General features: G+C 52.3%; 5 protein-coding genes and 1 non-coding gene across 6 annotated transcripts; 4 read left to right on the top strand and 2 right to left on the bottom strand.

The window, feature by feature from the left end:
* Nucleotides 1-261: 261 nt before the first annotated feature.
* BDZ83DRAFT_720910 (uncharacterized protein) lies at nt 262-1849 on the bottom strand (the record flags this gene model as incomplete). Its single annotated transcript, XM_060512319.1, has 4 exons — nt 262-934; nt 996-1120; nt 1203-1486; nt 1543-1849. 4 exons carry the CDS (start codon nt 1847-1849, stop codon nt 262-264), a joined length of 1389 nt encoding a protein of 462 aa, XP_060363213.1.
* Nucleotides 1850-2139: 290 nt separating this feature from the next.
* BDZ83DRAFT_627176 (cytochrome P450) lies at nt 2140-4408 on the top strand. The gene is made up of 4 exons (XM_060508615.1): nt 2140-2617; nt 2674-2824; nt 2901-4149; nt 4209-4408. The coding sequence occupies exons 1-4, from the start codon at nt 2401-2403 to the stop codon at nt 4242-4244; spliced, it is 1653 nt and encodes a 550-aa protein (XP_060363212.1). The 5' UTR covers nt 2140-2400; the 3' UTR covers nt 4245-4408.
* A 96-nt stretch (nt 4409-4504) lies between these two features.
* On the bottom strand, nt 4505-5756 carry BDZ83DRAFT_732130 (uncharacterized protein; the record flags this gene model as incomplete). The annotated part of the gene is made up of 2 exons (XM_060512887.1): nt 4505-5201; nt 5719-5756. The coding sequence occupies 2 exons, from the start codon at nt 5754-5756 to the stop codon at nt 4505-4507; spliced, it is 735 nt and encodes a 244-aa protein (XP_060363211.1).
* A 40-nt stretch (nt 5757-5796) lies between these two features.
* On the top strand, nt 5797-5891 carry BDZ83DRAFT_t182. The gene has a single exon. It is a non-coding gene; the product is annotated as a tRNA-Ile (tRNA).
* A 1420-nt stretch (nt 5892-7311) lies between these two features.
* BDZ83DRAFT_753785 (family 10 glycosyl hydrolase) lies at nt 7312-8726 on the top strand (the record flags this gene model as incomplete). Its single annotated transcript, XM_060514395.1, has 4 exons — nt 7312-7566; nt 7645-7700; nt 7756-8004; nt 8060-8726. The coding sequence occupies 4 exons, from the start codon at nt 7312-7314 to the stop codon at nt 8724-8726; spliced, it is 1227 nt and encodes a 408-aa protein (XP_060363210.1).
* A 1732-nt stretch (nt 8727-10458) lies between these two features.
* Nucleotides 10459-11646, top strand: BDZ83DRAFT_753784 (zinc-binding dehydrogenase; the record flags this gene model as incomplete). Its single annotated transcript, XM_060514394.1, has 2 exons — nt 10459-10645; nt 10745-11646. The coding sequence occupies 2 exons, from the start codon at nt 10459-10461 to the stop codon at nt 11644-11646; spliced, it is 1089 nt and encodes a 362-aa protein (XP_060363209.1).
* Nucleotides 11647-11991: the final 345 nt, after the last annotated feature.

Below are 11991 nucleotides of genomic sequence, written 5' to 3'. Positions count from 1 at the left end.
AACTTATGAATGCGAACACGGGACATAGCCATGCGCGGCTCTCCGCAGTTGATGCGATTGATTGCGGAGCCCACCGCCTTTAAATCAAAAGGCATACTTAGATCTCAAGGCTTCGTCTGCCTGCATGATATTGACCTAGGCCCTTTCTCGCTCCAATTTCGACTTAACATCGGTCATGTCTTAAGCTTGAACGGCTTCGTATTTTGTTCCGTCAATACTGAAATATTTTGTTGAGCCTCAATCAGGCGTATGAATTTTCTTTCAGTTGGAACTGCCGAAAATAGTCTCCCAATGGGGTCGGAAGATGTCTTCGCCGTGGACTATGTCCAGCCAGAGAACACCTTTAAGATGCGCAAGTATACTGACCCAGCTCGTCTCTCGGGTTAATGCCACAACATCACTTGCCAAGCCAGTGAGCCAGTGGTAGTGTTGAGTTCCCTGCGAGGCAACCATGCCTATAGTCAGAAGCCAAACGAAGATACTGTTGCAGGAGTGAGCGTGTGGTACGAGGTCCCCCAGATTTTCCATCAGGCGATTGACAATCGTGTTGAATACGACAGCGTGCGAGTAATACGTCGGACCTTGGATAATGAAAATGTAGAGTATAGTAGCCAGTCGGATACTTTCACTAGATGCCGAATATGGCTCTACTGCTTCCGGGGCTGACAACAGAAGTCGGTGTATGACAAAACATGAAAGGTCATGCAGTCTTGTTGGTTGTAGCGGTACTTGCTGCGCGCGTCGGAAAATACTCCGAAGCCGTATCAAGACGTTTTCGACCTCGGTCTCGATCCTGACATCACCAAGATGTGATAGATTGCTGTCAAAAACACTTGGATCTATCTGCCATTCAGGAGGCGTGGGGACACCGCCGCCAACGCCTACGTCGTTCTGTGTTTCAAATTGAGGCAGACCAGTGACAATCATCGACACCCTTCGAGGTCGGATAACGTTAGTACGCAAATGTTGTGCCATAAAGTTTGACTTCGACGTACCAGCTGACCATCCTTGCAGTTAGTGGACTGGTTTGTCTCACTGAGTTAATGCCTCCTCGCATATTGACAAGTCTTTTCACTCCATCAACGTGCATTTCGCTGACTTGAATATTTCCTTTGCCAAACTGTTGCATGAAGAGGTGGTAAGTATGCGACAGCATCGAATGGTCATGACATTCTGGCTGGAATGGACAAGCCAAAGCTCACCTCGATAGCTGCTAAAGTGATGACTGAATTCATGGTTCCATCTTGGATAGCCATTGAGTCGTCTTGAACCTTCCGGCGGAGTAAAGCAACTGAATCCGCCATCAGGATCTCTGATGACTGGAATCCTTTTTGAGCCAGCAACTCTTCGTCGAGACATGCTGTTTGTAAAGAGACGTGAAATAATGCTGGATCGCCGAGAGCTAACGGCCACCACGAGACGAGGAATGGATTTGACGTCGCGTTCAGGTCTAGAGGGTAGTATTCGAACGCGATCTTGTGGAGAACTACATGGATTGATGAGCCAAACGTGGATCGATGGTTTTAGTCATGAAATGCATACAGCTGTGAATAAGACGTTGAACTTGCTCCCGCGGCAGTCTAGTTTGGGGATAAGAATCAAAGGGATCAAGAGATCCAAAGCGATAGTTGGTCAAAGCACCGGATCCGTCCAGCGGAGGCCCCGGCGACGATGTTGCGCTACCCCCCGGTGCGGACCCGGAAGCAGCCGGAGCAGCCGTCAGGGGCTCGTTGGCGTAGGCGCACAGGACCTTGCGCTTGATGCAGCGGGAGCACCGCGGCGTGCGGAGGTCGCAGCTGTGTTTAGACTTTGCACACGCAGCACAGGATCGCCGGAGGCTTTGGCGCATGTTTGTGCGAGATCGACTGGACTGGGGTGATGAGGACATGAAGAATTGGACTTGAGTGAGTCGATGGTCCCTCCGTGAGGTCGAAAGGAGGGAAAGATGAAAGTGATCCAATGGTGGAGACAATGGTCTGAGAGCTTCGCCCGCGTATCCGCGAGAGACTTGAGAGCTGCTCCCGCTTGAGAGTTGGCTTCTTGCGGTGTTCTGACCGAAAGGGGTTTAGTCGCCGCAGTTTCAATCGTGAGGGATCTCGTTGCTCAGTCCCCCCCTTGTCAGACTCCAGTTTTGTTTGCTGACAAACGTCGAGTTGATTACCGAAAGAGGTTTAGTCTCCGCAAGTCAGTGAGATGCCAAGACTTCACAGGGCTGCCTTCTTCCGCGGTTTGGGAAGAGAAACGAACGATGTTGGGCATGAGGTCCAACCAGACGGGGACCAGTTGAAATGAGACTGTTTTGGTGGTGTTGGCGAGATACGAATACGTACGGCGAAGACCCTTTCGACGTTTTGATGGGCCTAACGGCCTCATTTAAAGAGATGCCGAGATGTCCCTTAGATGTTGTCGTGGTGGGATAGAGGGTCCACCAACATTGTTGTAGACTTCAACATGGCTTCAACAATTGTCGACACGCCTATCGTACAGCCTGAAGTAAGGCAAAGATGGTCTAACGAGACCATTCCTCCGTCTAGCACGCTGCCGGCTTTCTTTTCGGGCTGGTCAACATGGCAGTATATCGTCACTTTCCTTCTCGGCGTCGTTGTGTATGATCAGGGTACAAATAAACCTTGCTCTTCCATGATGATAATGACGAGACTGACATATTACTAGTGATATATCTCAAGAGAAAAGGCTCAATTGCTGGACCTGCGTTCAAGATCCCTCTCATGGGACCCTTCATCCAGGCTTTGCACCCCAAATTCGAGGAGTACCTTGCTCAATGGGCGAGCGGTCCTCTCAGCTGCGTATCAGTCTTCCACAAGTAGGTGCTCTAGCAAATTCAAAGGAACAAGACCTCAAGGTCACATCGATGCGTGCCCTAATCATTGATAACATAGGTTCGTTGTTCTTGCTTCAGATCGCGACATCGCCCACAAGGTCTTTAAGTCTCCAGCCTACGCCGAGCCATGCATCGTTCCAATCGCCAAAGATATCCTCGGCCACAAAGCCTGGGTCTTCCTCCAAGGCAGAGAGCATGCCGAGTACCGAAGGGGTCTGATGCCCCTGTTTACCAACAAGGCAATGGCAACCTACCTCCCAGTTCACGAGAAGGTGTTGGGCGAGTACTTTGACAAGTTCGTCGCCGCCAGTGAGGCAAACAACGGAAACCCCATGGCTTACATGGCTCTCTTCCGCGAAATCAATTGCGCGCTCTCGTGCCGTACCTTCTTTGGCGACTACATCTCTCAAGACGCCGTCAAGAAAATTGCCGACGACTTCTACCTCGTCACCGCAGCTCTCGAACTCGTCAACGTTCCCCTCTCGATGTACATCCCTGGCACAAAAGTATGGCTCGGCAAGCGTGTGGCTGATCAGGTCCATGCTGAGTTTGCAAAGTGCGCGGCCGTGTGTAAAGCCAACATGGCCAAGGGCGCGACTCCGACATCCATTGTCGACCACTGGGTGCTGCATATGATGGAGTCCAACAGGTACCGCGAGAAGGTTGCTGCTGGCGAGGCCGATGCTGTGAGGCCTTCGAATATGATTAGGGAGTTCACCAATGAGGAAATCTCAGAGACGCTCTTCACCTTCCTCTTTGCGTCCCAGGATGCGTCGAGCAGTGCCACGACATGGCTCTTCCAAGTCCTCGCGCAAAGGCCAGACGTTGTTGAGCGCCTTCGCGACGAGAACCTTGCCGCGAGGGGTGGCGACAGCTCCAAACCCTTCGATCTCCCCATGCTGGAATCGCTTACCTTCACCAATGCCGTTATTAAGGAGCTCCTCCGTCTCCGACCCCCCGTCATCTTCGTTCCCTATCTTGCAACGAAGAACTTCCCCGTTACGCCAAAGTACACCGTCCCCAAGGGATCCATGATCATTCCGTCATGCTACCCTGCCCTGCACGATCCCAATGTCTACCCCAACCCCGAGTTCTTCGACCCCGATAGATGGATCACTGGAGATGCCGAGTCTAAGACCAAAAATTGGCTGGTTTTCGGTGCTGGACCACATGATTGCCTCGCGAGAAGGTATGTGCCGCTGACGATGGCTGCCATGATTGGCAAGGCGGCGTTAGAGATCGATTGGAAACACCATGCGACGGAGAAGTCGGAGGAGATTAGGGTATTTGCAACGCTTTTCCCAATGGTAAGAATCTTGTTGCGCCTAACATGTGCAACTTCGCAGATGCTAACTATCTTTTCAAGGATGAGTGCCAGTTGAGCTTTACCAAGCGACAGTGAGACGCACTTGCTGAGTTGCGGCACTAGCTTTTGCCTGTTTCTTCTATAGAACACGCGGTTCTGTATCTAGCATAATGACAATGGGGGACTTCAGAACCTCAAACGATCATCCTATGTTTAATAACGAAAATATTTCACATCAAGGCCGTTCTGGTAACCCTCTAGAAGATTTCTGCTTCCAAACACAAACTCCCTTCCCTTGTAATCGATCATGCCTCGAACGCCCAAGTGATATGGTAGTACCATTCCATTTTCAACGATCAACCATGAGAATTCCACATACCAACTATGTCATCTGCAGCCGCCTCCAGGGCCTGCTGCTCTTCCGGGCTGGAGGTCCAACTTCCAGTCCCGGCAACGTGAATCAGCCCGGAGTACTGCGGCGGAGGAGTTATCGGGGATACGGGGAGTCGCTGGGAACTGCTGGATACACTGCTGACCTCTGGAAACACCTGTATCGGGGGGGCTGCAGCTACGTGCACACTGTCCCGATGGAACATCTCCATTCGTCGCGAGCGGAGAGATGCCGGAGATGGCTCGCCATGGAATCCAAATCGTCGGCGAGATAATTCCCAGCCAAGCGTCGAACTGTCCGCAAACCGCGGATGGCCTCGCATAGACTCTTGGGGTGATCTGTTGGAGGGGTAATGGTTAGGACGACTGATCAAAGAGGGCACCAGAGAGCCTGCATCCGATGAGGTCGCGCTATTGTTGTTGGTACGAGTCGGACGCAAAGGCGTGATGACGAATTGGCCATCTACCTCACACTCAATCGACATTGAACCTTGAGACAGGTAGCACTCCAGACCAGGTAGGCTGATGACGGTGCCGGTGGTAGCAAAAGACTCTGAGGATTCGCTCGTACCACCGTCTGCTACAGAACTCGCTGCATCGAGGGGAATGCCTCGGATGGAAACTCTCAGGGACAAGTTACCAGGCCGACGACGTAAACGCCGACTACCCGGAAGCGTGCGGTTGGTTGAGGAGTATGGTACCTCCGATCGGCTGCGCTCAGATTGAAGCGACATCGTGAGCCAATCAACGATTGGGCTTTCTATGGCGTATGAAAGTTGCTATTCAATGTTGTTGAGAGACAAGTGTGAACTGCTGTTTACTAAAGCTGATGCGGCTAAGTTTAACTGTTGACATACAAGGGTTCTCGAGTTCCTCTATATAAGAACCAAACATTTTCTTTGCTCTTCTACGTCGAGATTTGAAAGAGTTGTGGAACCTGACTTGAAGTTTTGAGGGGATTCAAGGTAAGTCCAAACAGAAGCGAGTTCCTTCTGGCTGTAAGTTCAGCCTTCAACCTTTGTTAGACTACTCTGCTAGAGGAGAGTCTTTGCCAACTATCGAACCACATATTCATAAAGAAAGATGGAAAGACCTAATCAACTCTTCAAAGAAACGCAATTCAGCGAGAGACAACTTGCTGGAGCTTTGTCCTCGACTGTGTCACCTTGTTCTCACTTACTGGGGGTTGATTGTGGAGCCGGGGGCAGCCCTCTCCATCTTGAATGCTGCTCAGCCCTGCACCGTCAACTCGGAAACGGGTCGGTTAGCTCAGTTGGTTAGAGCGTGGTACTAATATTTCACCTGAAATGTTGTGTAATGCCAAGGCCGGGAGTTCAAGCCTCCCACTGATCACGAACCTTTTGTCTCGAGCACTACCTACTATTTTGCGGAAATAGCTGGTGTCCATGAGAGGTCTATGAGAGCCATTTTGCGACAGAGAAATGTGGTTGGCAAATTTGTCTCAAAGTTTAGTCCGCTGTGGGGAGAATGCTGTTGGAGACAGACCACCTGAAAAAGTCGGAGAAAAACGCGGTCAACGACTTCGACTTCCGTCGCGATAATCCGATCTGTATCCCCTGCCATGAGACCTGATTATGATGAACACAAGGAGCTTCAATCTGCCCAGATCGCCGTGACGGGGCTTCGTATCGTTGCGTAGATTGTCAGCTTCTCAATGCATCTCCCGATCTCTATCTGTAGTAGCCGGCGCTGGTCGTGAGTCTCCGTTCACAACTTCACAAGCGCATATGCGCCCTCAAAATTGGCTGTCGTGCCAAGCATTGGACGCCTGCTGCAATGTAACTCCAACGGGAAGGCGAAGAAAAAGATATTCAGGCTAATATGGGAATCCGGCATTGGGTTAACCCTTGACTCTCCCGTAGCCACGGGTCCCTAAAAATGGAGGCGTTCATTAAGGACCCTCGATTTTGGACCTCATCATCACAGCGTGGGTGGCTACTGGTGGAATTTCCTCAGATCCCAGTTTCTGGGCCCGGAACTTGAAATGAGCTCGTCGACGCTAACCACTTGCACATTACGAATAACTTTCCTTTTCTCTGTCAACCTTTCTTCTGGTTTCCTCCGTCTGCACAGCAACCCCGCATGAATGCGCCCAAAATGAAATCTTGGAAATGGGCCTACGGCGCAGGCGGGATGCCCACTTTCCCCCCCTCGCGCTAGCCCAGGCACAGGAATTCTCGGAGCACCCTCCGAGCGCCAAGTCAGTTTGCCAGACATGGCCACGGCACTGCTGCTGTTGCTCCGTCTGACTTGCGCGGCCAGTGTGTCCCTCTGAGGCAAGGAAGGATCAGATAGTTCTCAGCAATTTTGCACATGACGCGATCGAGCTGAGAGAGGTTCGCTCCGGGTAAAAAGGATGAATGTCTTTGCAGGAGACCTGAGGGCCCCAGCTGCTTGATGCTGAACCCTCACGATGATTTCCTCAATTTTTGTATGTGTGCTTAGCAGCGGGAAGCACATCCTTCGGGCCGGCGATGCCACACTCCACGTGGGAAAGTCGAGAACACAAGACTATTCCAAGGTCATGTTGGATGGCCAGCCAACCTGATGAGAGCCAAGAACAAAGGGTGAGAGCAGCATGCAATGTGACCCCAGTTCAGGCCTCCCTCGCGATGGAGTGGTTCGAGATCATGTATAAGTCTACGGCGCCCACCCCAGAGAAGATGTCAATAGGAGATGATGCTCTAGTTGTCCGACGCGTGCGCATCGCTCAGCTTATCGACCATCAATCAGAATTTGAGAGTCGAACATCATGTACGCCAAGGCTGTTCTTGCGGTTCTGCTGGGCTCCGGCCTCGTGTCGGCCCAGCTCAACACCCTTGCCGTCCGCGCCGGTCTGAAGTACTTCGGCACGGCCGTCGATGAGCGCCGCACAACCACGGATGCAGCTTACATGGCAATTGTGAACAACACTGCCGAGTTCGGTTCCCTGGTACCCGAGAATGGACAAAAATGGGCATACACCGAGCCTACTCAGAACACCTTCTCTTACACCTCGGGAGATATTGTACGTGATGCAACAGGGCATGAGGGCTTGACTAGATCCATCAGACTGAGCGCGGACTGACTCGACTATTTCGCCTAGATTCCGAATATTGCAAAGGCAAACGGCCAGATCTTGAGATGCCACACCTTGACATGGTAGTCAACCCTTGAATATAAGCATCGGTGGCGCACAACTCTGACCAGGAACCAGGCACTCTCAACTCCCTAACTGGGTCTCAAGCGGATCGTGGACAGCAGCAACCCTGACTGCCGTCATCAACACGCATATCTCCAACGTCCTGAAGCACTACCTTGGCCAGTGCTACGCCTGGGATGTCGTCAATGAAGCCGCAGCAGACGACGGAAGCTGGCGTACCAGCGTCTTCTACACCGTTCTCGGCACCGATTATCTTCCTATCTCCTTTAGAGCTGCCAGGGCTGCTGATCCCAATGCCAAGCTGTAAGCCAGAAAGGTCTCTACCCGTCAAGACTCCATCACTAATGCAGCGGCTCAGCTACTACAATGATTACAACCTTGAATACAACGGCGCAAAGACCAACCGCGTCTACGAAGCCGTCACCATCGTCCAGAACGCTGGCGCCCCCATCGACGGCGTTGGCTTCCAGGGCCACTTGATCGTGGGCTCTACACCCGGCCGCAGCGCCCTCGCGACCGCCCTCCGCCGCTTCACCGCCCTCGGCCTCGAAGTCGCCTATACGGAACTCGATATCCGCCACTCCAGCCTGCCCGCCTCCAGCGCAGCCCTCGTCACACAGGGTAACGACTACGCCAACGTCGTAGGCTCCTGTCTGGATGTTGCTGGGTGCGTCGGCGTCACCATCTGGGGCTTCACCGACAAGTACAGCTGGATCCCCGAGACGTTCAGCGGTGCGGGTGACGCCCTTTTGTGGGACGTGAGCTTTAATAAGAAGCCTGCGTACACGTCTGTTTCGTCAGTCCTTGCTGCTGCTGCTACTGGTGCTGTTCCGACTACGACTTCGCGCGCGACGACTTTGATTACGACCACTACGTCTGCTGCTGCGACTACAAGTACCGCTGCTTCTGGTGCCGGACAGGTTCGCTGGGGCCAGTGCGGTGGTATTGGCTGGACTGGGCCTACCACGTGCCAGTCTCCTTATGTCTGTACCAAGTCGAATGACTACTACTCTCAGTGTCTCTGAGAAATTGCAGTCTTATTCTTTTCCAGCCGCTCTCTATCGCGAGCAATGCGCAAGGCATGGGGAGGGATTACGGCACTTTCGGGGATGGCGGGGTAGAGGTGGGGGTGGGTTCAGTCTGGGTTCTGTAGGCCCAACTGGTTGAACGAGATGTAAATACTTGACCTTCATGTTCATACTTACTTGGTACTTTCGGTCATGAAGAATGAATCCAGATGGATGCTCCCGGCCGTCGCATGCTCTTTCGGCAGTGCTTGATGTTTTGTGTAACCAGCGACGTCACGGTTGACGATCATAGAGAGCCTGTGATTTCTTTCACGGGGAAAACCCACTCAATCTCGCTCCCGAGCTCCTAGACTAAGCGTGTGATTGTCGCTACATCGCTCCAGTATGGTGGCTACACGTAAGAACATACACAACAGAATGTTTGCCAATTGGCTTCTCTGATATCATGCTGCACCTCGGCTCGTCGTCGTAGAGGTTAGTGCTCTTAAGTCCGGGAGTGTAAAAATAACTTGGTAGAAGCTACGGATAGGCACATTAGAAACGAGAGACTGGAACAAGCTTCACCGCTAAATCAATCATCCACCAGCGAAATGTATCATGTCATGCGGAGTAAACGCCGATGGTAACCCTCCTCATCGCCTATCGCCGATGAAAATAGGAATTTGTAATGATGCCGCGGAAGCGGCGTAACACAAAGGCACAGGCTAGTTGAGGGGAAATCAAAGGTTATTGTGCAAATCTGCGATGCGATCGAATGATACGCGACGCCGCCGTCCCGGACGATCGGCAATAAGCACCTTAGTGCATACCAACCATACTAACGCCCATGTTTCCGTGGGACGCAAAGGGAACTAGAATCAAGCCAGAGAGCCAAGACGAACGTCTGTCAGCGCCTTCGTCAGCAGGCTGCAGCAGAAAAGAATGGAAAAGCTCCATGTGTGCTGGGATATTACGCTTGGCCTGCATTGCCCCCAAGTCACTGACAGGCTGTGCTACGCCGCACAACAGCATGGAACCGAACAGCTGAACCTCATCCACGGAAACCGTGGGTCTTCATGCTGGAAACGTCAGCTAATTCACGTAGCTTATCTGACTCGCGCGAGCCCCCGCGGTCAAAGGAAATCCGGACTTTTGACCGTGGAGGGGCATTGGGGTTAGAACAAGGTAATCCAATTACATGTCTCAGTTGCAAAGAACAAAACCCACTGAAGATTTCACCCCTCCTCTCTGCGTCATCATCTGAAGTGGCGGGCGAAGCTAGTCCTTTCCGGCCCAAGCACCAGCGAGCTTGGAAGCTTGACACCGCCAGAAAGGCCAGACCAGAAGCTGAGGAGAACCACCAAAAAAGAAAACGAACCCATCCGCGGCATTGACGGCTGCCCCTGGGCGTCGGAAGGCTCCGTAGATATGCCGGCAAGCTCACTAAACTGTTTAAACTCGGTATAGTGCCGTCTTAACTCCAGCTAGCTCCGGTCAAGAGAGTTCTTGATGACATGATGAACGAAGGGAAATGGGCCCTAGCTCGCGGCATCTGTGGATGCCGTCATGGACCGTGGCCTGGGTGCTTTGAATTCTAAAATTTCATACATAAACTCAGTCCCCCTCACCAAGTCGTTGACAATGATTGCCTGATCAGTTCGTGCTCTACAAGCTTTGAAGACGAAAACCGACTCTGACAGTACCATATCAACAACGCGAGTCAGTTTATCACAACACAACACACACAATCATGTCCGACATCAAGTTCGAAGGATGGCTCGGCCACAGCCCCGACAGTGTCAACGGAAAGATGGAATGGGGCGCGTTCGAGCCCAAGAAGTGGACTGAGGACGACGTCGACATTGAGATCTCCCACTGCGGTATCTGCGGTTCTGACCTTCACATGCTCCGCTCGGGCTGGGCTGAGACCCCTTATCGTGAGTTTTCCCTCTTTACCCCGCTCCGACTCAAAACGCGGGGTTATGAAGCAAGAACTTGTCCATTTGACCATTGCTAACATCTGCTCTTTTCTTCAGCTTGCTGCGTCGGACACGAGATCGTTGGCAAGGCCGTCCGCGTCGGCAAGAACGTGAAGCACGTCTCCGTCGGCGACCGCGTCGGTGTCGGTGCCCAGGCTCGCTCCTGCATGAAGTCCGACTGCCCCGAGTGCTCTATCGGACGCGAAAACTACTGCGGCCGCGCCAACATCAGTACATACGGCTCCGTCTACCCCGATGGCGAGGGCAAGGCAATGGGCGGCTATGCCGACTACAACAGAACCAACGGACACTTCGTCATCAAGATCCCGGATGGTATTCCCTCTGAGGATGCCGCGCCCATGCTGTGTGGTGGTATCACAGTCTTCTCCCCGTTGAAGGAGAATGGTTGTGGACCTGGCAAGACTGTTGGTGTCGTTGGTGTTGGTGGTCTTGGCCACTTTGCTGTGCTCTTCGCCAAGGCCCTCGGCGCTGACAAGGTCATTGGTATCTCCAGAAAGGCGACCAAGAAGGACGAGGTCCTTAAGCTGGGAGCTGATGAGTACATTGCGACCGACGACGACAAGGACTGGTCCAAGACCAACGCCCGCAGCATCGATCTTATCATCTCTACCGTGTCCAGCGAGAAGATGCCCCTGCAACAGTACCTGAGACTGTTGAAGGTTTACGGCACCTTCATCCAGGTCGGTGCCCCCGACGGTGGAAACCTGCCCCCCATCAACGCTTTCACTCTGCTCGCCAGCGGTATCAAGGTCGGTGGCAGCGGTATCGGCTCTCCCTCCGACATCAAGGAGATGCTTGAGCTCGCTGTTGAGAAGAAGGTTAAGCCTTGGGTCCAGAAGCGCTCGCTCAAGGACGCCAACAAGGCCATTGTCGACATGGAGCAAGGCCACGCTCGTTACAGATACGTTCTGGTTAACGAGAAGCACGCTAAGTTGTAAAAGTATAAAAAGGTTCGGAATGGACTATGTAGATTAGAAGATGAATGACGAAATGATGATGAGTTGAAACTGAGTCTGTGAATTTGATTGTGAACGTGTGCTTGTGCGTATTCCATGTCGGTTGTGCTCAATTGGTGGCTAACCGCAGTTTCTCAAGCATGTTGAGGTATTCGACTTGTGGCTCTATCAACAAGCAGACTGAGCATCGTTAGCCTGCTCACTTGGCATGGAGTCCTCAATTGAATCAATAATCACTAAGACTTTGGCGGCAAGTTGCCTACGTCAATTCACGACTCTTTCTACGACGTTCAAGTAGAACTGTAACCAATATCATCGACATATCAC

This window comes from Colletotrichum acutatum (genome assembly GCF_030867785.1).
Source record: "Colletotrichum acutatum strain CBS 112980 chromosome Unknown BDZ83scaffold_69, whole genome shotgun sequence".
NCBI classification, from domain to species: domain Eukaryota; kingdom Fungi; phylum Ascomycota; class Sordariomycetes; order Glomerellales; family Glomerellaceae; genus Colletotrichum; species Colletotrichum acutatum.
This window is presented reverse-complemented; position numbering and strand designations above follow the sequence as displayed.

Bases quoted from the DNA above. Each gene is read 5' to 3' on its own strand.
- BDZ83DRAFT_627176 (XM_060508615.1), top strand. From the start codon at position 2,401: ATGTTGTCGTGGTGGGATAGAGGGTCCACCAACATTGTTGTAGACTTC. The intron at 2,825-2,900 runs GTAGGTGCTCTA...TTGATAACATAG, and splicing joins TGCGTATCAGTCTTCCACAA to GTTCGTTGTTCTTGCTTCAG. The intron at 4,150-4,208 runs GTAAGAATCTTG...TATCTTTTCAAG, and splicing joins TTGCAACGCTTTTCCCAATG to GATGAGTGCCAGTTGAGCTT.